General features: G+C 38.5%; 1 protein-coding gene across 1 annotated transcript; it reads left to right on the top strand.

The window, feature by feature from the left end:
* Positions 1–6,271: 6,271 nt before the first annotated feature.
* On the top strand, positions 6,272–18,360 carry LOC117295842 (low-density lipoprotein receptor-related protein 12-like). The gene is made up of 4 exons (XM_033778616.1): positions 6,272–6,469; positions 10,728–11,096; positions 12,823–12,930; positions 17,227–18,360. The coding sequence occupies exons 1-4, from the start codon at positions 6,364–6,366 to the stop codon at positions 17,598–17,600; spliced, it is 957 nt and encodes a 318-aa protein (XP_033634507.1). The 5' UTR covers positions 6,272–6,363; the 3' UTR covers positions 17,601–18,360.
* The last annotated feature ends 9,293 nt before the right edge of the window (positions 18,361–27,653 follow it).

Consider the following 27,653-nt stretch of genomic DNA (forward strand, 5'->3'; position numbering starts at 1 on the left):
TGACTCAAACGACGTTAAAAATACTCCTACATTATATACTACAAGTATAATTATGTACAGATACATGTATACTGTGTACAAACATGTACATTGTATACTGATCTTCGCACTTTGTACTGGGGTTGTGCTGGTGGAATTCGGAGGGGAAGCAGATTATGCCGGTCGCGGTCGGCTGGAGCGCCTTGATCAAGGCTACACAGCTGAGGGTGAGTCTTCCTACCTATAGATCAAACAGGTGACAATTCTTGTTAGCTTCGATATCCCCATCAGTAGCTTCATGTCGAGACCCGTGATTTAGCTGACAAACAATCTTCCTTGAGCCTTGTTCCATCAGCAGATTGAAGGAGCGACATCGGGGCTCTGATCGGCACGCCTTCCCGCACGACACCACACCATCAACCCGTAGCTCCTTCATGACGTGACCAACCAGACACTGGGTCTCAACGCGGCCATCAGGACCGGTCTGAAGCCAGAATACTTGGTTGTTAATACTGACTGGCAGCTTACATACTGCGCTGCGTGGATTGTAACAATATTGATCATCCCATTTTGAGTTGAAATGATTCATCATGGCAGCACAGTCTGATATACCGCCCCAGTCATCGGGTTGGTTATCTTTCCAGTTTTCAAATCCCCTATTCTGTCCTCTGAGTGGACATGGCTGCCACTCTCCCTCTACCGCCATATCATTGCATCCAATCCATAGACCAGGCACTCCAAACGCCTCTTTATTGAAACGTTCCCAGATATAATTGTGCTCGGAAATTGAGGTTGGCACAGCGAGGGTTGCTTGTAACTTGGCGCAAGTGCGATTTGCCTCCAACCATGTCATTGTTTTGGTTATAACTAAATAACAAGACTCACCAAACCGTTGCCACTCAGGAGGGCATATTGCTGCCAAATGACGGTCACAGTGGACACCCAGAACCAGAAGGAACACATAAGAGAGTTTCATTGTAATAAAACACGATCTTAGTGGTATCTGCAACTTTGCTCAATTTTTGCTTTACTCTCTACCAAACTGTCACAGCTGCTGCAAAGTCAACTCTAATTTTATTCGGTCCAATTTAAATTTGTTTTTGTTATCAGCTACTGGAATCAAAACTCATCATCGGATTTTAGTTTCTATAGTAACCAAAACATATTACAACACAACAGTATGAAGTCCAATAAAAAAAGAGCGTTATGATTTCAAGGTTCGGTGATTTTTGTTATGAGCAAAACAAATCGCGGAGACTTACCTTGAAGGGCAGCCCCGTGTGCGAACCAGAACAATGATTAACACGCATGTCAATTTGGGCGTCAGATAAAAAAAAAGACCAATAAAGTTTTATGAAAATTAGTTAGAACTTTACCCAGCCAGTTTACCGTTGAAACACTGTATTTGACGTCAAAACATTGTGTTGGTCTTTGGTTGACACCTTTGTGTTTCCAAGCAACAGGGGGCGGTATGCAAATTTAGTGATACAATTTGTCTTTTTAGTATTGATGGATAGTCCAGCAGCTATGAAGCCATAGCTGATTTAATGTCCCACATTGAACATTATTTAAAAAAAAATTAACTGACCACTCCAAGCTCAACGCTTGGTCGAAGTTGCGAGTTAGTAATGAAGAAAAAACACCCTTGTCACACAAAGTTGTGTGCTTTTAGATGCTTGATTTCGAGACCTCAAAATCTAACTCTGAAGTCTCGAAATCAAATTCGTGGAAAATTACTTCTTTCTCGAAAACTACGTTACTTTAGAGGGAGCCGTTTCTCACAATGTTTTATACTATCAACCTCTCTTCATTACTCGTTACCAAGTAAGGTTTTATGCTGATAATTATTTTGAGTAATTACCAATAATATGTGTCCACTGCCTTTATGGTAACATAAGTATATGCAATTTGTACTACAAAGCACCGAAGGGAAGTCTCTTAAAAGCACTTGACACTATTGGTAACTACTACAAATATTTGTTAGCATAAAAACCTACTTGGTAACGATCAATGGAGAGCTGTTGATAGTTAAACAAAAATTGTGAGAAACGTCTCCCTCTGAAGTAACGTAGTTTTTGAAAAAGAAGTGATTTCTTACAAAAATATTTTAATTTAACAAGAGACACCAGCCGAGGTCTCGAATTCAAGGCACATAACTTGTGCAACTAGCGTATTTTTGCTGTCATTATTCTCTCGCAACTTCGATGACCATTTTGAGTCTAATTTTAACAGGTATGCTGTTTTATGCATATTTTTAGATTCACCAAGCGAGAATACTGGTCTTAGACATTTACCAATAGTGTCCAGTGCCTTTGAAATGAAGTCAGACGTGATCGATGAAAGCCACGCGTTGTCAAGCAACGTTGTCATCGTCGCCATAGCAATGTGAATTGAGGCAATACTATAACATCCTTACACCAAGCTCAATTATTGATCGTAGTCAGCAGCCCCTTGTGATGAACTTCGTTTTCCTTACTCTTTATCACATTAAAGGCAATGGACACTATTGGTAATTAATCAAAATAATTCTTAATCATAAAACCTTTCTTGATTACGAGTAATGGGGAGAGGTTGATGGTAAAAAAACATTGTTAGAAACGGCTCCCTCTGAAGTGCCATAATTTTTGAGAAAGAAGTAATTTTCCACGAATTTTATTTCGAGACCTCATATTTAGAACTTGAGGTCTTAAAATCAACCATCTAAACGCACACAACTTCGTGTGACAAGGGTGTTTTTGTCTTTCATTATTATCTCGCAAGTTCGATGACCGATTGAGCTCAAATTTTCACAGGTTTGTTATTTTATGCATATGTTGAGATACACCAACTGTGAAGGCTAGTCTTTGACAATTACCAATAGTGTGCACTGCCTTTAAAGGCAATGGACACTATTGGTAATTAATCAAAATAATTCTTATGATAAAACCTTTCTTGATTACGAGTAATGGGGAGAGGTTGATAGTATAAAACATAAACAGCTCCCTCTGAAGTGACGTAGTTTACGAGAAAGGAGTTTTTTTTTGCATATGTTGAGATACACCAAGTGTGATGACTAGTCTTTGACAATTACCAATAGTGCTCAGTTAAGGGAATTTCCATACCATCATTATCTTCAAATCGTGTAGATTTAATGTAAATCTTCGTAGACATTTCTTTCAGTTAATTTTCCGGTTTTGCGCCATGAGCATCTTATGTAAATCTTCGTAGACATTTCTTTCAGTTAATTTTCTGGTTTTGCGCCATGAGCATCTTGTGTGATGGATACCAACGAATTATAAATATTCATATCCCTATTGTTATTATTAATGTTGTGTTCTGTAAACAAGAAGTACCCAAACCCTTTCAATGACGGATCGTCGCAAACACGTATTTATTCTTGGTCTTCTCGAATGTAGACTATAGCAACAGTGTGTACATGAAGGACGTATGTGCGGCACCTAAATGTAGCCCGAGCCCTAAATGTATCCCGGACCTAAATGTAGCCCCAAACATATTCCTAAATGTAGCCCGGACCTAAATGTAGCCCCGACCTATTCCTAAATGTAGCACGGACCCACGCTGTCACCATCGTGGCCATGTTCCCTGTTTCCAATTACAGTAAATAATGCTGACACTCATTGCGCAAACATGGCACCAGACTATTATTTCGTCCAGCCTCAGTTTGGTTACACCGAGTTGGAATGGGGTAAAACCAAGATGACCACACCGTGATTGGCGTCTGAGTTGAGTTAAGCAAATGAAGTGGGTGCAGTTGTGTTTGAGATGTGATTAGAACTTTAATGTAAGCTTCATCTTTTTCTTCGAACAAAATTTGAGCACCAACAATAACAGGCTTGTATTGCGGTTTCCCTATATTAATTTATATTACGGTTTGCTTATATAAATATATAAACTGCGCCAATAAAGTATCTAAACACTTACAAATGGTCAGATTTATCGGAACCTGAAATAGTATACAAAAATTTAATTGTTCGTTTCTATTCACCGTTAATTTCTGCACGTTTTGACACATCTTGTGTTGCGCTACGATGTTGTTTGGTGGATTTACGGACACTTGAGTGGCTTAAGGTCGAATTTCAAAAGTTGCAAAAGCCCCTATTCACCCCAATTCCAAAAGGGAACTCACATAAGCATCACACTCAGACAAAATCAAGACAAAAGACACAAACTCGTTTCGTTTACATGACCATGAAATTAATTGCCGTATCTTTAACTCTAAAACTGCTGTTATCCTGTCCTCCATTCTTGGTGTGTCCTCCATCATTGTCCTGAACGGCAAGGAGTCGTCTTCTCATACTCTCAATGAGACCTCTGATCTGTCCCTGGTCAATCCCCTGCGATTTCCTGATCAGGATGCGTCGCAAACCCCTCGAGAGTGGTGTCAGGCTTTATGGACTTGTTCACTTTCTACTGCTGCAGAAGTCACCCTCGGACGGCCACTCCTTGGCAGGTCGTCCACATTTCCCTGAGCTTGGTAGCGATTCCACCATTTACTGACCGTCGCTGGTGACGTTTTTACCTCGCATCGACGTACCGGCTTCTATCAAACCAACGATCCGTCCTCTTTCCTGTTTGGTCGTTTGAGCCATCTTTCCTGTTATCTTGAAACACCTTTCCCTGTCTTACCATTGTTGTATGCCTCCCATCTTTGACCCCTTTGCTTGGTTACTGACAATTATTGGTGAGTATGTTCATCGCAACCGATTTATCCAAAACGCGACCAAAAAAACATAATTTATAAAAGGCGAGCATAAGAAACGCCGATCTTACTCGTCACAATACAACGATTTAGCTTGAATAGGGGCTTTTGCAACTTTTGAAATTCGACCTTATGCCACTCAAGTGCCCGTAAACAACATCGTAGCGCAACACAAGATGTGTCAAAATGTGCAGAAATTAACGGTGACTCGAAATGAATAATTATCATTTGGCATACTGTTTCAGGTTCCGATATATCTGACCATTTGTAAGTGTTTAGATACTTTATTGGCGCAGTTTATATATATATATGTATGGGAATTGCATGACTCGTGATACACAATGCAAGTATTATCCTGAATTTGTAATCAATAATTTATTGCGACAATGGCGAAGACATAGTTGTTGAAAAGTATGAAGAAACAATGAAGGATATGAGGAGGCAGTGTGTAGAGTCGTGAAACATCCATCATTCTCTTCATCCTTTAAAGTCACTGGACAATATTGATAATTACTCTAATTAAGGGTTAGCATGAAAACTTACTTAGTAACTAGCAATGGAGAGCCATTGATAATAATAATAAAATAATAATAATTAGAGATTTATAAAGCGCACATATCTGCCTAAAATGCCACCCAAGGCGCACAAGAAAAAAAAAACTAGAAACAGTAATCCGCGGAATGACAAGTATGGCAATGACAGTTAATCGTAGGATTCCTTCATGATTCCTTCATGTGGTAGTATAAAACATTGTGAGAAACGGCTCATTCTGAAGTGAAGTAGTTTTCGAGAAAGGAGTCATTTTCCACGAGTTTGATTTCGAGACCTCGGAATTAGATTTCGAGGTCCCCAAATCAAGCATTGGAAAGCGCACAAGCACATGATCAATTGAGCCCTTATTTTCACAGGCTTCTTATTTTATGCATATGTTAAGATACAAAAAGTGAGAACACTGGTCTTTGACAATTTCCAAACATGTGCAGTGCCTTTAAAGCCATTTGACACTTTCGGTAAACAGTATTGTCCAAGTCCCACACTTCGTATATCACAACTTATATATAAAATAACAAACTTGTGAAAATTTAGGCTCAATCGGTCATCGGAGTCGGGAGAAAATAACGGGAAAACTCACCCTTGTTTCCGCACGTCTCGCCGTGTCATGACATGTGTAACAGTAAATCCGTAATTCTCGCTATCGAGAATTGATATAGTTTTAATGTTTTCTCAAATAGTAAAGCATTTCATGGAATAATATTTCAAGAGAAGTCTTTCCCCATTACCTTCTGTAAACCCTGTAACTTATTGGTAAATCTGTAAACTTTTTTTTGCTGTACCGAAAGTGTCCAATGGCTTTAAAAGAACCACACGGTCAAATTGAATTAAATGGATATAGTATTAAGAAAATTAATTAGTTGAAGGGATGTTTAACACTGGTTGTCCTGTACAACAATTCACCATACTTTTGTGAAGATGCGTATAAACATTATTTTTGCATAACAATTCAAGGTCAATACCAAAAGTTGACAGAACGTGCGACACCAACGGGGCCAACAACGCGTTACCATGGACACGATATCAAACAACACTGCGCGACGACTCTGCCAGTATGACACGAAGACTGGTTGCGTAGGATAACAGCTTCATTTTACGAGTTCTTTTTTCTGCGGCGGTGTTTTGGACATTTTATGCGGGTTACCGGAGGAAACAAAATGGTGGCGTCTAAAGTAAGGTGTAATCTCTTGTTCCTAGGGATCCTGGTGATGGTTCAGCTTGAGTTGGCCTTGGCACTTGGTAAGAATTTCAAAAGATTGTTTCGTTTAAGGAGGATTCAGTGAGCGATGAAATTCGGTCAGTATTATTGTACTGGACTCAATGGGCGAACAAAAGGATCATTGGTTTGTTGAAGGCAGTTTACACTATTGGTAATGACTCAAAATAATAGCATAAAAACTTACAAGGTAACAAGTAATGGGGAGAGGTTGATAGTATAAAATATTGTGAGAAACGGCTTCCTCTGAAGTGACGTAGTTTTTGAGAAAGAAGTAATTTTCTACGAATTTTGATTTCGATACCTCCGAATTAGATTTTGAAGTCCCGAAATCAAGCATCTGAAAGCACACAGCTTCGTGTGACAAGGGTGTTTTTTTATTCCATTATTTTCTGGCAAGTTTGACGACCAATTGAGTTTAAATTTTCACCGGTTTGGTATGTTGTGCATATGTGGAGATATACACCAAGTGAGAAGACATGTCTTTGACAATTACCAACAGTGTCTTTAAATGTATGATTTGGGGCGAACTATAAATTTACTTTGGCGAGATCTGAAACAAACTCTTTCCTGATTTAGCGTCATGGCGCTCTACCAACTGAGCTACCTTTAGCCAATATTATGTGGGTGGTATTTTGTTCATAACTTTGTTCAGTCAGAAGCCATACAGCATGTAACTGCCGTCACGCCCTCGTTACAATACATGAATACAACCTGGGAGGCGGCAGCCATGGGAACACATCAAAGGGGCGCGACTTTTTATTTCATCAAATAATAAAACAAAAGGAAACTGACTGGGTATATTATAAATGATTTACGTTGAACAAAGACAAATTCATTATAGCGGGATTTGAACCAACGAGCTCCGGATTTACGTGCCGGGCCTTTATTTGGTTACCTTTGTTCAGAGGTGCCAATCAAAAGTCATAAAACCGTTCAACCCAAATCATTTAACATCTACCCATTAAAATCCACTAGGTAGTGGTCTATTATTATTTTGGTTCATTTGAACATTTCCATCCAACATTAAAACATTTCCATCTTCTCATAAAGCCGAGCAGAGTATACTTTTCGAAGCCAACCCTCCCTCCAAAGAGATATTTATTATACATGCATTGGTTGTACCCGCAAGTTTACTATTGAGTATGTTATTTTTATTGTAGTTACTTCTTATTTCCATCCAATTACTGTCTTAAATCCTACAATTGCCGTTTCCCTGCCAGTGTTTTGAAGTCTACGCAGTGATTAGTGACTATTGTCACTTCTTCATCCAAAAAATGAATTGTATTATGCAAATACATCATAAACAGTGTAAGGTTTGGATATTCGGGGAAATATGTTTATAGGTGAAGCAGCAGACCTGAATAACACGGAAAAAACACACATGTTTGTACATTGCTCAACAATATTCGCTTCTTTCTTTTTTTGTTAGCGTGTGTATCCACTGAAGTATTTTTTAATTATTAAAATATTAGACATATCAGAGTTCTCGTCATCCCCCCGACTCCCTTAATAACCGATTGGTTTTTACATTTTATCGGGAACTTTCCAACCAATTTAATGAAAACATTTTGTACAGCGTTTGCCACGCCATTGTTTCGTTGCACTGTATATTGCAGCTATGAGCTAGTTCGGGTGTTAACCATTGTCATGTAAATCACGTATGTGTGGTCTGTGTTACACTGGAACACGATTCGTTGATTGATTTGTCAAATATTGACAACCAACATGGCGACGACCTTTCTTCATTTCATCTCGTCTGGTTGGTGGTTCTGCTTACATTTGACAATTAGGGGCTTAAGTTTTAATATAGGCTTTCTCGGTCAATTTCGGCAAAATGAGCAGCCAATTTAACCACCAAGCTATTCAATTTCGCGCGAAATCGAATGCGATTGAAAAGGGTCATTCGATTTCGTTTAATGATTAGTCAAATGTAATGTTGCGTCATTCGATTTAAAGGCAGTGGACACTATTGGTAATTACTCAAAATAATTATCATCATAAAACCTTTCTTGGTAACGATAAACGGGGAGAGGTTGATAGTATAAAACATTGTGAGAAACAGCTCCCTCTGAAGTGACGTAGTTTTCGAGAAAGAAGTAATTTTCCACGAATTTGATTTCGAGACCTCAAGTTTAGATTTGAAGTCTCGAATCAAGCATCAGAAAGCACACAACTTCGTGTGACAAGGGTGTTTTTTTCTTTCACTAATATCTCGCAACATCGACGACCGATTGAGCTCAAATTTTCACAGGTTTGTTATTGTATGCATATGTTGAGATACACCAACTGTGAAGACTAGTCTTTGACAATTACCAATAGTGTTTACTGGCTTTAACAAAATAATCATTCAATTTAACAATTCATCAAAGCAGCATACAAATTCGCAAAGGCTTCTTGGGGCGTGTGTGTCACGAAAAAGAATGACGGTACGCTATATTGAACAGAGTGCTAAAGGAACTTGACTCGATTCACAACGAAATTGAATGGCCGAATTCTAAATTTGAAATACAGTAACAACTGGAGAGGCAAACATATACACCATATCCGTAGGCCTAACAGACAAACCTATCGAAGTTTGAGATCGATCAGCCATCTTGGTCACGAGAACATGTTTAAAGCCGATTACACATTTTTGCATGACATCGATTAAAATGAATGACATCGACTAAAATGAACAAAACGTTCACTGAGCGAAATACTCCAAACGGGAAATTATGTTATTTATTCATCATGAAATATGACATTTCAGACAGAAATATTTCAAGAGATGTTTGTTTCTATAGGTTTTCTCGGTCAAATTCGGGAAAAGAGCAGCCAATTTCATTTTCACGCGTTCGAATTAAAGCTCTTTTACCTCTCCAGTTGTTACTGCGTTTCAAATTCAGAATTCGGCCATTCAATTTCGTTTTTGAGTCGAGTCAAATTCCTTTAGCTCTCTGTTCAATTTAGCATATCGCCATTCTTTTTCGTGACAAACAATCATAATTAGACTGTGTAAGTTTTATGTAAATCTTTGATCATAGACGTCGAGTTTGCTACTTACCAATTCTTTAATGTTCCTTTAATAGACAAGTTTCATTGGAAAAAACCTACAATTTCTACTTAAACCTATTTTGTGCGTAAATAGAAAAAACCTTTCACGATCACACAACCAAACACCATCTTGACAAAGTGACATCGCTGGTTGACTAGAGGAGCAGTGCTCCAGCTCCAGAGCTACTAACCCGGTCAAAATGCTTGGGCCACCCATGCCTAACGTAACAAAAACCATTCCCTGCCCACTTCCCCCAGGGGCCAATTTCATAGAGCTGCTTAAGCAAAAAAAATTGCTTAAGCACAAAAATAGCTCGCTTGTTTTACACATGTTACTGGCTAAATTAATGTCATGCCATATACATTGATTGTGACTGGTATTTAGCTGTTGATTACTTAGCATAACAATTGAGTGGAGTCTTAGCAGGTAATCTAATTTTACTAAGCAAAGATTTTTTTTGCTTAAGCAGCTCTATGAAATTGGGACCTGACAATAAACATTCTCTCCCCTGGCCCCCGCTCAATGATGACTGAATCACACAAGAAGACCATGCAACAATGAGAACCAACATTGAAAGGGGGCAGGGGGGGGGGGGCAACGAGATATGGTCAGGATTGTCTGCCATTTTTTTTTTTCGGCGTGAATTTTTCTTGTAAACATTACAAAATAAGGTTTTAAAAGGACTATAAAATTGGGCAGAAAAAGAAAAAAAAGTAAAACTCAGTTGAAGGCCTAAGTCCAGTAATTTGAATACATAATTAAAATTAAAAATCACAAGAGGCAAGTCCAGCATAATTTTCAAATTTGGGCCTAATTTAAGACGAACACAAGGGTTTAATCCAACATTTTTGTCCATGTGGGCCCAAAAAAAAGTCCAGCATTTTTATCCAATTGGACAAAATATTGAGGGGTAAGTCTTTAATCTTGGGAATCTGTGAACAAGAGAAAGATGGGCAGCATTGGATCGAGCTCGTTGATGGACAAATTTAACAGGTTCGATATTTTAAATTGGTGGGCCCCTAATTGTGTACAATTTCTACCAAGTGAGCCAATTATCACCCCTTTTACGAAACAGTCCCATGTGATCATACATTCTCGATTCTATTCCTTCGACTTTGGCAGAATTTAAGAAGGAACTGTATATCTTCAAAAAGCGAACGCAATAACGAGTGCGGTTGTCAGATTGAAACACCCCTTATTTATTTGTTACATTACAACCATGTACTTTGTCTTTATACATCCAGAGTACTTCACGAGTAGGTGCGGTCAAACAATCGACATCAGCACTGACCATAGTGAGCAACTGGATTCACAAGTTTCGCTATCATACGACCCGAATGTAGACTGCACTGTTACCATAGAAACATCACTCCTAAATAAAGTTCTCGTTACCTTCGAGCGAGTGGATATTGGGTGGTCATCAACATGCGACGCGGACTACCTGGAAATCTACGATGGCCCGAATCTCTTTGTGAACAAGTTGGCGACTATCTGCGGATCGTCCACACCGTCAGCAATTGCTTCAACGGTGAACTCGATTACCCTTACCTTCCGGACTGACAGTATCTTTGTAGATCGTGGCTTTTATATTATAGTCACGTCCTTCTCAACAGGTATGTATATTTTTTTATATTAAAGGCACTGTACACGTTTGGTAATTGTCAAAGACAATTCTCACTTGTATCCCATCATAAGCATAAAACAACAATTTGAGCTCAACTGGTCATCGAAGATGCGAGAAAATCATTAAAGAAGAAAAAACCTTGTTGGACGAATGTGTGTGCTTTCAGATAGGAATAAAAGACTTCTAGCTTGAAGTCTTTTATTATTTTAGTGAGAAATTACCCTTTTCTCAAAAACTACGTCACTTCAGAGGGAGTCGTTTACCACAATGTGTTATACTATCAACAGCTCTCCAATGCTCGTTACCAAGTCAGTTTTTAAGTTAATATTTGTTTTGAGTAATTACCAAACGTTTACCTTCCCTTTCAAAGTAAATCCATCATTATTACTTTTTGTTTACCCATATAAACCTATGTGTGGTAATACTGTACACTACCCGAGTTCTGCGGGGGGGGGGGGAATCAAAGGCATATTTGGGATTCGAACCGAAGATCATGTTATAGAACATAGGCATCCGGATGTTGTAGTCTTAGATAAGGCAAAGAAGATGTGTCATCTTATCGACATAGCTGTGCCGGGAGATTTAAGGGTGTAGCTTTGAAGGAGATGGACAAGATCCAAAAGTACCAAGACCTGGCAGGGGAACTTCATAAGATTTGGCAGGTGAAAATGAAAGTAGTACCTGTAGTGGTCAGGGCGCTCGGCAACATTCCGAAAGCACTCGGGAAACATCTTGGTAAAATAGGGACAAATGTGAGAATAGATCTATTGCAGAAGGCGGCGCTGTTGGGAACAGCGAGGATGCTAAGAAATACCCTCGAGATCTAAGGTTATAGGACGTAGTCCGACTAGAGGAGTTACCGGCACAAAGGAAAATATGATCTTTCTTGTGCATGCTGTGATAAGATGAAATAATAATTTTAACCCCACATGGTCCTGATGCGCAAAAGACATATTTTTTTATTAAACATATACAATATGAGAAAAAAAACAGAACATTTTTATCCAATGTGTCACGTTTAGTGAAATCAATCTTTAAACGACTTGAGGTTCCGAGTAAAGCCCGGTTCATACTTCCTGCGAATGCGAATGCGATACGAATGTTGACGTCACAAATTCGCAACGAAATTCGCACTGAGTTGAACCGTGGTTCAACTCACTTGCGGATATAGCTGCGAAAGGAGGGTTGTGACGTCCCATTCACGTCAAATTCGCTTCGTATTCGCATTTGCAGGAAGTATGAACCGGACTTTAGGCGAAACTGTTATTAGCTCGTGGGAATCAATAACTTCGTGTCTAAAACTTAGTTATTTGGGGGTCGATTTTATTACTAATCAAGCGAGACGTTCATCACAAACTCTTTCATATCTTCTTCTGCCAGCCACAGGTATCACATAGGGTAATAATGTCGGAAGCGCTTTGAGACATGGTGTATAAAGTGCTATATAAAAACTGAATCTTCATATGGTTCTTGGCTCACCAAGAACGCTGCAGTTCACCTCAAAATGTCAAACAGGCTGAAACTATAATGATCAAAACCATGTTCTGTCAATAGTATCACAGTTAATTGAATTCTTTGCTGCCTTTTCAACATCTCTATTTGAAGCGCAGAGGGACCTAACCATGATATATATGCGCTATAAAAGTCGTGTCTGTGTAGTATTTTTATCATATTATTTTGTTGACTTTGCAGCACCTTTTGTCTATTTGATACAGGTTTCTGCTCGTTTGATGAGTTTCAATGCGACAACGGACGATGTATTGACGAGAGTCTCAAGGACAACCTCAGAGACAACTGTGGTGACTCAAGTGATGAGACCTTGGGTAAATACCTCCCCCTTTTTATTATTTTGTATGTGAGCGGTTCTCATTAAAGGGCGTGACAAGCATTCAGTCTGTAGAGGCCATATATGGCCATGTAGAGGCCATATATGGCCATGTAGAGGCCATATATGGCCATGTAGAGGCCATATATGGCCATGTAGAGGCCATATATGGCCATGTAGAGGCCATATATGGGTGCGTTCGTTTAGCTTCCCTGGGTCTACCCCGCGGTGCTCACTCAGGTGAGCCCCTGACAAGAGCTAAACGAACGATCACTCACCGCTGTCGTAGTCACGCCATTTACCTGGGGCCAGCCCCCAAGTGACCCACTCCTCAAGCAGGGCACTGGGGGCTGACCCAGGTGAGCCCCTGGAATGACGTCAAAAGCTATTCGAACGCACCGGGCAGGGAAGCTAAACGAACGCACCCATTATTTAATTTTTTAGTTGAACCTTCTTCTTTTTTACACATGCAATTATTTTACACACGCCCTTTTCGAAATCACGGCTTCGGCTCTAGACTCGACTCAGGTTAGCTTGGCCCCGCGGTTGTTTTGACAACTGCGCGTGCTTTATGTACGCGCTCAGGGGTTCAGACGAGAGAACGGAGCCTAAAGCCGAATCTAAAGCCGAAACCATGGTTTCGAAAACAGCCATAGACTGGGTCCTGGGGCCAATTTCATAGAGCTGCTTCAGCAAAAAATTTGCTTAAAGTCACCAGGAAGTAGAATTTTTTCTTTCAAACATAAGAGTATATGCTTACGAACAATAAAGCACATTTTTTTGTAATTGTTTGTCACGATTTATATGTTTAAAAAATATATAAAGTTGTTTTGGGGGGCTGACTCTGCCTACCCCTTTTGTGACGTCAATCGAGGCAGACTTTGCCTGCAATGCGTATAGTAAACACACGTGCAAAGTACATGTACGTCCAAGTCGTGAGTTGGTAAATTTCAAAAAGTGTTTTTCTGCATTCAGCAGCAATACACCTGGACGGCATTGCCGGAAAAAAAAAAAAAAAAAAATTGTTTTGAAACGTACAAACTCACGACTTGGTCCGTACATTTACTTTGCAATTGTGTTTACTCTACGCATTACAGGCAAAGTCTGCCTCGACTGACGTCACGAACAGCGCCCTCTCGGGTCGGGGTTTACTCTTAAATTTGTAAATAAAATAAGAACTGATTTTTTTAAACCTTAGTTAACTGTTTATTCACATTCCACTCATCAAAACACATATTAGTGACAAAAGCTTAATTTTAAAAAAATACCACTTCCAGGTGACTTTAAGCACGAAAATAGCTCGCTTATTTTTCACATGTTACTGGCAGAAATTTCATGCCATATACATTGCTTGTGACTGGTATTTAGCTGTTGTTTACTTAGCATAACAATTGAGTGGAGTCTTGGCTGGTAATCTGATTTTACTAAGCAAGGATTATTTTGCTTAAGCGCAATTTTGTGCTTAAGCAGCTCTATGAAATTGGGCCCTGGCACTGGTCTTCAAACCCAATTGCAACGTCACAGCCCCAATTGCAACGTCACAGCCCCAATTGCAACGTCACAGCCCGAATTTTTGCCAACCCTGGTTCGAAAACCATGGAATGGAAATCCATGAATACAAATCAAAAATATATCGCAACTGAACAATGTTGCAAAATAATTATTCAAGCGTTGTGTGGATTCTTTTTATTTTTTAATTTTTTATTAAGGGAGGTATTTTGTTTAACTGACAGTTAGCAGAAGTCATACATTTTGTCAGAACGTCTGTTAATACGATTGATTGTTTTACAAGCATTCTGCCGTTCATGCCAACAAAGGCGGTTTGTTTATCCACAAAGGAAACGTCTATAGCAAGTCTGTCAGAAATTTAATTTCATAAAGATGTTATGCAGAAAATAGTGCTTGGTAAAGGTCTTCGCTAAGCAATAATTGAGTGGGGCACCAGCCAAAATAATGCAAACTGAAAGTGAATTTTGGCTGGTTAGCTGTTTCTGCTAAACAGTACTATTCTGTGCTTAGGAAGTGTTGGTGCTTACAGGCTTTATGAAAGAAGGCCCTGATCGCAACCGTTCTCGCAACCGTGTTTAATCGTTGGAACGATTGATTGCGTACTTCGTGATGTTAATGGCGGCACGGTACAAAACAAAGTCATAAAGTTGTCACTTTGGAGACCCCAATTATTTTCATAGTGGATTTTGATTGAGGAAGCATGCTTTATTAGTCCTAATCATTTTTTGTTTTTCAGAATGATACTTTATAACGGAAATCGGGTCAAAGGTCGCAATAACATGGTCACGGTAACCTACTTTAAAAAAAAGAATTACAAAGGAATTGATTTGATCATGCAATTCTGACCATTATTGTACCAAATTTGCCTTTTATGTGACACAATGTACCAAAAAGTTTGCATTTTACTCAAATAAGTTCAGATGTTTGTGGTTTCAGCCCTGACCATTTTAGGTCGAATCTGGCTAAACAAGTTATGAACAAATTTGATCGAACTCGGAAGTGCATTGGTCTGACATGAAATCACCCTTCTGAATATAAATAAGTGATTGGAAGCAAAATGTACAATCAAAATATAGTTCTTCGCTATCCTTAAAAACAATTTATTATTGTATGCTGTTTTGAATATTGCGTTAGTATAGGTTTTCTCGGTCAAATTCGGCAAATGAGCAGCCAATTTCATTTTCATGCGTTCGAATTGAAGCTGTTTTGCCTCTCTAGTTGTTACTGTGTTTCAAATTCAGAATTCGGCCATTCAATTTCGTTTTGAGTCGAGTCAAATTCATTTAGCACTTGTTCAATTTAGTGTATCGTCATTCTTTTTCGAGACACACACGCCTCAAGAAGCGACTGCGAATTTGAATTCTGCTTTGATGAATTGTTAAATTGAATGATTATTTTGTTAAATCGAATGACGCAACATTACATTTGACTAATATAAAACGAAATCGAATGACCCTTTTCAGTAGCATTCGATTTCGCGCGAAATAGAATAGCTTGACGGTTAAATTGGCTGCTCTTTTTCCGAAACTGGCCGAAAAAAACTATAGTAGCTGTATTGGTGGCTGAAAGATGCTGGGCCGATTCTGGATAGCAGCACCGTGGACACATTTTAAAGACATATTGAAATTTCGTTGGTTTCAAACAGCTTTTCAGTATTATTTTCCTTCTTTTGTTTCCTTTTATCTTACTGTTCCCTCTTTCATCTGTTGCTTTTTATATCCATGAGCTTCAAGCACCTTATAAGATGGATTTTGTGAAATATAAATATGCATTTGAATTATTTGTATTATAGGTTTTCTTGGTCAATTTCGGAAAATGAGCAGCCAATTTAACTACCAGCCTATTCTATTTCGCACGAAATCGATACTACTAAAAAGGGTCATTCGATTTCATTTTAAGACTAGTCAAATCTACTTTTCGTCATTCGATTCAACAAAATAATCATTCAATTTAACAATTCATCGAAGCTGCATTCAAATTCGCAGGAGTGTTTTTGAGGCGTGAGTTTAGTCATGCAATTTCATTTTGAGGCAGTCAATTCTGATATTTGTGCAGTCTTAAAAACGCTTGGTGAACTTGTTGTTTCCTTATACGAATGTTAAAGGCATGCGGTTAATTTGTTGGCACTCTTGAACATAATATGCCAAGATGTCTGGCCCGCCAACAGATGGTTGGTGAATATTTACAAAAACAACCACTGAAAAAACATTTATTTAAAAAACACCCCAAAACACATTCAAATGTCAGGGATTGGTCAGTTAACCATTGAAGGTCTCCCAAAAAAACAAAGAAGACAACAATTCTTATGGGGCCCAAGTTAAAGTCTACTGGAAACATAAAATAAAGAAAATAAGGTTCGCTTGATTTAAAAGTGAAGGTACGAAACGGTTTGCCTTATAAAGTTGATCTGTTTATTCGTATTTCTTTAGTCGTACTTATTTGAATCCTCGGTGAGCGAAATTGATTGCCTCTTTACGAAATTGAAAATGATTAAATCAGCAAAATCTCTAGTCGAACCAGCTTTGCTAAATTGAATGATGATTGTGTGTCATGAAAAAGAATGAGTGTGCTAGGAACTTGAATGCCTCAAAAACGAAATTGGATGACCGAATTCTGAATTTGAAACGAAGTAAAAACCGGAGAGGCAAAATAGCTTTAATTCGAACGCATGCAAATTAAATTGGCTGTTTATTTGCCGAATTTGACCGAGAAAACCTATATTATTATTATTACTAATATAAGTTTTTAATTTTTTAATTAATATTTTGCTTTTGGTTTTTTTCAGATGACCTTGTTGATGGCATTATTGGCTGGGGCATTGGGATAATAGTCGGTGTAATTGTCGGATGTCTCGTCGGGGGAATCCTCATATGTGTTTGTTGCGGTTGCTTGTGTTATCATCTCTGTTGCAAGAGCAAGCCAAGCAGTAGTACAACAACGGTTGTAGTACCAACTGGCCATCAACAACAACCTTACGGTCAGCAACCTGGGGCGCCACCACCGGGGGCTTACAACCAACAACCTGGGGCGCCACCACCGGGGGCTTACAACCAACAACCTGGAGCGCCACCACCGGCTTATAACCAACCGCCAATGGCTATGCAACAGATCCCCGGGCAGTACGGTCAAAAGCAAGAGCCATACAACGTTGCTACTTAGACCACGGTAGACCGCATGTTAAATTCACACGCTGACGTACATAATCTACTCTATGGAAATATTAAAATTATTTCTGAATTAAAAAGCTATTTGGAAATTTTAGCAATGTCTGTTGCAACGAATTCATACGTGGTTACATGAAATGTAAACAAAACTCAAACAGGTTTTTAAACAATCTTTTTTTAAAGTTTGTTTTTAATAGTCGTTCAAGTTAACACAATCCTTGGCTCGATTTCATAAGATCTGTGAATGTTAACTGCGAATAAACCTTAATTGCACAATACGAATAGTCTTTGGCAACACTGACGACTCATCTTAAGAAATTGTGCTTTGTGAAATTGTCCTATGTACGACTCGTTCAGTCTTTCTTGAAAATGAATGCTTCGTCGCATCAGAATCCAACTGTCAAAAGAGAAATTTAACTCAAACGGTGTAAAATTCAATGGTCAATAAGATCATTCCATTTAAAGATTGCTCAATACTCGTAATGGCCACGTGTGCTGACCACTGGAGGGACACCAACTAGAACAGGAACGACACCATGAATAATCAGTAATATTAAATGTGTGGAAGAAATTCAACTAAAGCATGGTGAACATTGGGCCTGGAATTCGTTTTTTTTTTACGAAGTAACTATAAAAAACTAACCTGAATGAGAAGAACGCATCACGTGTTCACAAACACTACATTATAGACAGTGGACAATATTGGTAATTACTGAAAGTGATTGTTAGCATAAAACCTTACTTGGTAAAAAGCAACGGAGAGCTGTGGATAGTATAAAACATTGTGTGAAATGGCTCTCTCTGAATGAACGTAGTTTTCAAGATAGAAGAAATTTTCCACGAATTTGATTTCGAGACCTTAGAATTAAATTTTCAGGTTTAGAAATCAAGCATCTGAAAGCACACAACTTGGTGTGACAAGGGTTGTTTTTTCTTTCATTATTATCTAGGAACTTCGAAGACCAATTGAGCTCAAACTTTCAAAGCTGGTTTGTTATTTTATGATCATGTGGAGATACACCAAGTGAGAAGACTGGTCTTTGACAATTACCAGAGTTTTCAAGAGCAGCTCTATCAAGAAGCCCTGGTTCTTGTCGAATTAGGTGGAAATGCTTGAATATAAAATAATTATAATGAATTAATTTTAGAAGATACATTCTGGATTATACATAATTTGTTTTGTATTAGTAGTTCGTAAAAAAAAATCAGTTGTGCATTTATTATTATATACTTTGGCAAAGTTTTTAAACGAAAATGATTGTTGAGAAAGTAGAATAGTAGTCGCTCCCCAGTAAAACATTTTATTATTATTTGTATAAATGTCAACAAGTCGTTAAAGGGTCCATGTACTTTTTGTTTGACACAAAAACATAATGTCAACAGATTTACATTTAACTTACACAGTTTGAAGACAATGATAGTTGAAAGCTTCCCTGAAAATCTTACCTGATGAGGTGCTGTAGTTTTTGAGAAATGGGTAATACAATGTCATGAAAATAGTTTTCGTCTCACTGATCATGAGATGAAAATAATGCATGTAAAACCGTATTTTCATGACACTGTTTTACTCATTTCTCAAAAATTACAGCACCTCAGCATGTAATATTTTCAGGGAAGATTTCTACTATCATTGTCGTCAAACGGTGTGAGTTTGATGTTAATCTGTTGACATTGTGTTTTGTGTTACAAAAAAAGTACCCAAATCCTTTAACGACCTGACATTTCGATCCTTTTAGAAGATACATTCTGGATTCCACACATTACGTTTTGTAGTTCGTTAAAAAATAACAATCAGTTGTGTATATTATTACTTTGGCAAAGTTTTTGTTAGCGAAAATAAGTGTTGAGAAAATAGAATTAGCTGTTGCAAACTACTCACCAGCCTACGGGACATAACTATGATATCAATGCACAAATAAATAGCTAAAAGCCTGGCGTTTTGACTCTAATAGATCAGAGAAAAAGTTAGGGTCAACATGTCAGTTCATCAACTATAGGCCTACTTCTTTTTGCAAATAGTGTTTGCACACAATTCAATAACAGATGGAATTAGTTTAAATAGTTTTATTTTTAATGATACAAATTATAATAATAATGATTAATTAACCATTCAATTTAGTCTATATAAACCATGTGACATTTGTTTATAATAAGTGTGACCCTTTACATTCTTTGGGTATTCTGGCAGGCAAGATACTGCACTGGTCATAATGGGAAAGTTGACATTTTGAGTGATAATTTCCACATAAATCCAAGAGTTATGAGAGTAAAAGCTGGACAAGTTATGAGATGTGCCCCCTTTCATCATATCAAAAGTTAATAAGAGTTAGACTTTGCAATCTCCATAAAATATAATATGTTTTCTTCCATTAGGCTGTGTACAAATCATGCCTGCAGGAAGTCCAGGCTTGGTGGCTTTTTTGTAAACATGTGATGTCACAGGTCACATCGTCTATAAGTAGCCAGTGTATAATTCACGTTTTAGTTTGTGTACATTGTACATTTATATCGGTCCCGTTTCTGTTTACTCTCTTTTTGTGGAAACATATTGCTGCAGCTGTGACTTAAGAAAGACTTTGTAAATTATAGTTTAAAAAATACTTTTTATTTCTTAGATTATTATAAACATCCATATTTACACGGATCAGAGCACGGATTATAATTGTTTACAAGAAAAATATGAGTAGAACATCAGCGGTTTTCTTTTTAAAATGTTGTTCTCCATATAAAATTGATTTCAATGTAACAGTGGATTAAAGGCACTGGACACTACTGGTAATTACTCAAAATAATTGTTAGCAAAAATACTACTTGGCAACGGAGCAACGGAGAGCTGTTGATAGTATAAAACATTGTGAGAAACGGCTCCCTCTGAAGTAACATAGTTTTTTTTAAGGAAGAAGTGCTATCATACTAAAATAATCGACAAGGGTATTTTTCTGTCATTATTCTCTCGCTACTTTGACGACCAATTGAGTTAAAATGTGAGCAGGTTTGTTATTTTATGCTTATGTTGAGATACACCAAGTGAGAAGACTGGTCTTTGGCAATTAATTATTACCAAAGGTGTTCAGTGCCCTTTAAAGCTTAACTTACACTAGTTTAAAATGTCATGGACGAGCATCTTATACTTTATGACCTATGATAACGGACTGTATTAGTGCAGTCGGTTCAAAATACAGAAATCGAAATAAAGAGCAAGAATTTAGACACACTTATTGAAACAGTGTGAAATTAATTCAAAAGTTACCCACCGATCAACAGATGAGTTGTGCGGATGAGAACCAGTGCACCATTATATGATCAAGCAATTAACTATGCTGGGGGAAAGCACTCGTAGATATTAGGGGACGAGGCTGGGAAGTAAATGGCTTTTATACTTCTTTGAAAACTTTTTTTGTAAAAGCTAGTTTGGGCCTTCTAAGAATTATCATTTCCTGTTGCACGAAATGCCTTTGAAATGATGAAAAGTGGTAATACGACCAATTTGTATATCACCTTGTGAGGATTTTTAGCACTAGACCCTCAGCCTACCCCCCCCCCCCCATCCCCATTTGATATCTTTTGGTGACTGCATCCCCAAATCAAAACACTGGTTTGGTTAAAAACTTACTTAACTTCAAGTTGAGAGCTCATGTTAAAACCAAGTGGCAAATAGGTTTTTAGTCATACTGATGGATAGGGTTAAGTGGAAACTACCCAGTTATAATACCCAGAAATACCCAGAAATATGACCCACAATAATATATCTTCAGTAGAATCACGCACGGAGCTGGGGAAAAAAGGAAATGGACCTTATTTTTGCATGTATTGCTTTATGCTTCCACTGCTTGTTTTTTAACCCGAACTGATTGACACCTAATGCTAATGTACAACAACTATTGCGTGATTTGATTCATTGACTTGTTAAGATCAACATCAATATTTGAAGCAATAATTAAATGATACATAAATCGATGTAACATCATTCGCGACAAAACAATTAATACAATTTCACTATCGGAAACAATGTCATTTCATAGTGGTCGTTTCAGGCTTAGATATTGAGACCTCGTACAAAAACATTGGTATGCATGGAAAGGTTAGAACTTGACCAACACATTCTTCAGTTATGGGAAGTACGTCAGAAGTTATTTCGAACAGGAGTTTTTGCGAGAAAGGTGTTCAGAATATTAACTGAGACCAGCCGTTAGAGGGCGCTATTGGAATTGAACGTCATCAGCGAAATCGTTTCATCGTCATTTGACATGTTTTTGAAAGTTAGAATGCCGATGATGTCAAATACTGAAACAATTAGCATAGCGTCACTTCGAGATATAGATTTATATTTTGTGGTGCTAAAAGGTGTGAAGATTGTTTTAAAATAAGCTGGATTTTGCGCTAGGGTAGACTTGACCCCTGCATTATCCTTGCGGATAACGACAGGTATTTGCTTTTACAACCAGTGATTTCATTGGATATAATGATGGACCAATCAAAACACAGATATGGAAAGCTTACTTTCGGTCGTCTGTCTGATGTGTCCACTTTTGTATTATGCATGGGCGTTAATCAGGGGGGCGGGGGACACAGGCGGACATGCCCCCCCCCCATCTTTTGGAGAGTGGGGGACACAATATCAAATGTCCCCCCCCCCATCTTTTTGACCACCTTGATCATGAAGACCAAGTATTCAGGTATTGCATAGTCTTGGTTCCAAGACCATTGGTGTACATATTGCGCGGTCACACAAAACCAACGTACAGATCTAATGATTCACGGCAAACTGTACGCGCTTGTAGTGAATGAACGTAGAGGGCGCTCTGTTTTTCTATTTCCGGATCCGATTTGCCCACTAAAATTCGTGTCATAGATCAACACCTGAAAATACTGTTAACCCAAAAGGTTCTAATGCTGCTCACATTTCAAAGGCTTTATGTTCTGTCTAAGTAGTATGAGAGGCGTATAATGACCCCGTTTTTGAGAGGTGGATCATGATCCACAAGTTGTGTGGATCATGGCTCGGGTGGGTCGTTGTATGTAGGATGCTTGATGGGGGTGTGTCGAAGACCCCCCCTTTTTTTCCCCTTCTTTTTACCAGCACAGCGGGGAGGTCAAAGTGTAAGACATCAGAGTAAGACGATACGTTGTTGAACTTGGATATATTATTATTATTATTATTTTTATTTTTTATTATTTATTACGATCAAGTATGAATTTCACATTTTTCGACCCAAAGAACTAGCGTAAATAACAGCCCTTGACCAAGAGTGTACGAGTCCAGTAGTTCTGTTGTCGTCTGCTACGTTTTCATCGTGTTCGAACTTGCCCTCAGTTGTCGGACCGGCCAACAAAGACCCGAGCGGAAAACCCAATTATGTGTACGTACCATATTATGCTCTGTACGGACTAATTAAATTGCCGCGTAAATTATCCTAGGTTTCTGAAAATGGTCATACCCCCCCCCGCCTCGTTTTATGTGAAGATTAAACGTTAAATTAATAGTAATGGAGTTAAGTGTGACAATAGAATCTAATATTATCCTAATATGTAACCGTTATTGCCGCGGCCTTCACTTCGTGTACACAACCCGCAATGACCCTTGATCACGGAGCCTTATCTGGTAGTTAATATAGATGACGTCACAACTGATTGGTCTACCAGCCAAACGTGTCAGTTCTTGTTCCCCATACAGTGGAGCTATCTTTGTTTTCTATAACTCCATGCCCACATCATGTACCACCATCGCTCGGACAGGGCAAGGATTTTTTTGCTTAAGCGAAACTTTGTGCTTAAACAGCTCTATGAAATTGGGTCCAGGTTTTGGCTGAAAGAGCAACATTTGAATCTAATACTTTGACAAACATCTTTTTCTTTTATCATTCAGTTGCACATACCAAATATTTGTTGAAAACTTATTGTAGCCGTGATTTAACCCTTTTGACAGTGTGGGAAAAAAAATCACAGGCATATTACTCGGTTGGAATTCGAACCCACGACTTTTGCCATTCTAGGACTCTGTCAACTCAACTATACCACCGAGTTTGCCCGGTAGTTACAGGCAGTTCGAATCCAATGTTTTAGCAGCGGGTACTGTGAACATAACAATAAACAGACATTACATCTGCACTCAGTGTTCCTCAAATATTTGTTTGTAATGTCGAGATGGTAACATAGGTTTCCTCGGTCAATTTCGGGAAATGAGCAGCCAATTTAACCACCAGCCTATTCTGTTTCGCACGAAATCGAATGCTACTAAAAAAGGGTCATTCGATTTCATTTTAAGACTAGTCAAATCTACTTTTACGTCATTCGATTTAAAGGCAGTGGACACTATTGGTAATTGTCAAAGACTAGCCTTCACAGTTGGTGTATCTCAACATATGCATAAAATAACTAACCTGTGAAAATTTGAGCTCAATCGGTCATCGAACTTGCGAGATAATAATGAAAGAAAAAACACCCTTGTCACACGAAGTTGTGTGCGTTTATATGGTTGATTTCGAGACCTCAAGTTCTAAATCTGAGGTCTCGAAATCAAATTCGTGGAAAATTACTTTTTTTCTCGGAAAGTATAGCACTTCAGAGGGAGCCGTTTCTCACAATGTTTTATACCATCAGCCTCTCCACATCAATCGTCACCAAGAAAGGTTTTATGCTAATAATTATTTTGAGTAATTACCAATAGTGTCCACTGCCTTTAACAAAATTATCATTCAATTTAACAATTCATCGAAGCTGCATTCAAATTCGCAGGAGTGTTTTTGAGGCGTGTGTTTAGTCATTCAATTTCATTTTGAGGCAGTCAATTCTGATATTTGTGCAGTCTTAAAACACTTGGTTAACTTGTTGTTTCCTTATACGAATGTTAAAGGCATGCGGTTAATTTGTTGGCACTCTTGAACATAATAAGCCAAGAAAGATGTCTGGCCCGCCAACAGATGGTTGGTGAATATTTACAAAAACCAACAACTGGAAAACATTTTTTAAACAAAAACAAAACAAAAACATTCAAACACATTCAAATGTCAGGTCTTGGTCAGTTAACCATTGGAGGTCTCCCGAAAACAATAAAGAAGAAAACAACCCTTGCGGGGCCCAAGGTAAAGTCTACTGGAAACATAAAATAAAGAAAATAAGGTTTTAAAAGTGAAGGTACGAAACAGTTTGCCTTATACAGTTTATCTGTTTATTCGTATTTCTTTAGTCGTACTTATTTGAATTCTCGGTGAGCGAAATTGATTGCCTCTTTACGAAATTGAAAATGATTGAATCAGAAAAATCTCTAGTCGAACCAACTTTGCTATATTGAATGATGATTTGTGTGTCATGAAAAAGAATGAGTGTGCCAGGAACTTGAATGCCTCAAAACGAAATTGAATGACCGAATTCTGAATTTGAAACGCAGTAAAAACCGGAGAGGCAAAATAGCTTTAATTCGAACGCATGAAAATTAAATTGGCTGCTCATTTGCCGAATTTGATCAAGAACACCTATACAATGTAAGTATCAATCAATGCAAATACCTTATCTCGATATCGAGAATGATGGGTTTATTTTAAACACCATGTCATGACACGGCGAATTGTGCGGAAACAAGGGTGGGTTTCCCCGTTATTTTCTCCCGACTCCGATGACTGATTGAGCCTAAATTTTCACAGGTTTGTTATTGAGGTGTCTTTATAACCGTCACATAATAGTTGTGATACACGAAGTGTGGGCATTGGACAAGACTGTTTACCGAAAGTGTACAATGGCTTTAAGCGTATAAAAACTTGATGAGTAAAGAAAAATCATGCTTAGCAGAAACTAGCTACCAATGCAAATGCCATATAGTTTACATGTTTGCACGTGTAGTATTTTCTGCTAAACAACTTTATGGAATTGGCCCCGTATGTCTATATATAATGCGTAGTTAAGACCCGGTTGATGGCTGGCTGCTTCATTCATTCATTCATTCATTCATTTTTATATTAAAAAACCAACTGGCAGCACGAAGCTGAATAATGTGGCATTACAAGATAACAATATTGATAAAAATAGCATAGATAAAAAAACAAAAATTGCACCACAAAGGAACATTATATAAGAAGACGACAATAAGTAAAAATAGTTAGATAAACCACTAAAAGACACTTTAAAAAATGCACAGGGTGTTGGGGGAACCCTCTTATACATAGAAACCCCACTATGGAATAAACCAGCTAAAAAAGAGAAACCCTAGCAGTTAAAAACTGAACATATGACAAAAACAATGATAGCAAAAAAGGGAAAACAAATTTGATAAAACAGAAAAGATTAACAAAAAGTTACAGGATGTGGGAGACCCTCATTTATGAGGGCATACTAAAGCATTGAAAATAAAATTTACAGCCCACACGCACACCAATAAAACAAAAGCAAATATGGAAGCTCCAGTCTAAGAGGATTGGTTTAAAAGTTTAGTAAGGAATGGAATTGCACTGTTGCCATAACGCTTAGTCCTATGTTTAGGCACCATATACTTAGTAGCATTGCGAAGACCCATACTGTGAGTGTTGTTGTTATGAGGGAACCAACCGGCATATCTATCAGAGGTACTACATTTAACAGCAAAGTTAGTACATAATTGATCACGTCTATCTTCAAGCGTCTGGAGACCCATGAGGTCAAGAGCATCTGTGTATGTAGTATAGTTGTTCCCAAGGATCACATGACACGCTCTTTTTTGAATTCTTTCAATTTGATGAGTTTGCTGTTTACTGATGCAACCATGCCACACAGGAGACGCATACTCAACTGAAGGACGCACATAGCCAACATACACAGATACCAAGTCCTCAACGGGTACACCAAAACGCTTGAGACGACCAAGCATGTAAAGTCTGCGACTGCTCTTACACACCATATCATTGACCTGAGAGTCCCATCTAAGATCTGATTGAACAGTGAGACCGAGAAGCTTGGTCTCAGTAACCAGCTCAAGCCCCTTGTCAGCAATCTTCATATCAGGAGGACATGGAGGGTTTCTTTTGAAGCACACTTGCATAACCTTGCATTTAGAGGGATTGAGCTTGAGGTGGTTACTGTCAGCCCAATCTTCAAGGTCTTGAAGGTCCAAGTCAATCTGAGTAGGCACATTGGCAGGACGGACCTCAGCAAGGCTTAGATCATCAACATACTTAAAACTAGAAGAATTGGTACTTTCAGAAGCATCATTTATAACGCCAATGAATGCAATGGGTCCCAATTTCGTACCCTGTGGAACTCCACAAGAGATGGTTTCCCATTCTGATAGGGCAGAGTGGTATCGAACTCTCTGGCGGCGTGCCTTCAGGAAGTTTACGATCCATGGCATTATTTCGCTACGGACACCTAGGTCATGTAATCTCTGAATTGCCAAAGTATGATCTACGCAGTCAAAAGCCTTGGAAAAGTCCGTCACTACCAGCGTGCCAACTGTATCGGCTTTGTCAGTTCCCTTGTAGAGCACATCAAGGAGTTCGATTAAGCAGTGAGTGGTTGATGACCCCTGTATACTACCATACTGGTTACGGCCGATAGATGTTCGGATATCTTCAAGCACCCATTTTGAGACAAACCCTTCGCATACTTTTGCTAGGAGAGCAGTTAGTGAAATAGGTCTCAGCTTTGTGATGGTGGCTGGTGTTTCTTTAGGAATTGGCACGACAATTGCATCCTTCCAAATCTGTACACAACCCTCAACAAGAGACGAATTGAATATATCAGAAACAGGTATGCTGAGCTCACATGCGAATTCTTTGATTAGTTTTCCTGGGAGCCCATGAGGGCCTGCTGATTTCTTGGCACATATTTTTTTGAGAGCATTGTACATATCCCATACTTTGATTTGAGGCGTAGGTTCTGCAGGCAGGTAAGCAGGCAGTTCCTTCAGATTGATAGGGGGCCTGCTTTGACAGAGAGAAGCAAAGTCCAGGTTAATTGCCTCGGCGATAGCTTTGTCATCATTCTGGGGTATGCCTGGGACGGAAATCACAGTGGGCTTCTGAGTCTGATTGGTGATCATTTGGATTCCTTTATGCCAGCCTGATGGATCACTGGATTTTAG

The sequence above is a fragment of the Asterias rubens genome, chromosome 10 (assembly GCF_902459465.1).
Source record: "Asterias rubens chromosome 10, eAstRub1.3, whole genome shotgun sequence".
Classification (NCBI taxonomy): domain Eukaryota; kingdom Metazoa; phylum Echinodermata; class Asteroidea; order Forcipulatida; family Asteriidae; genus Asterias; species Asterias rubens.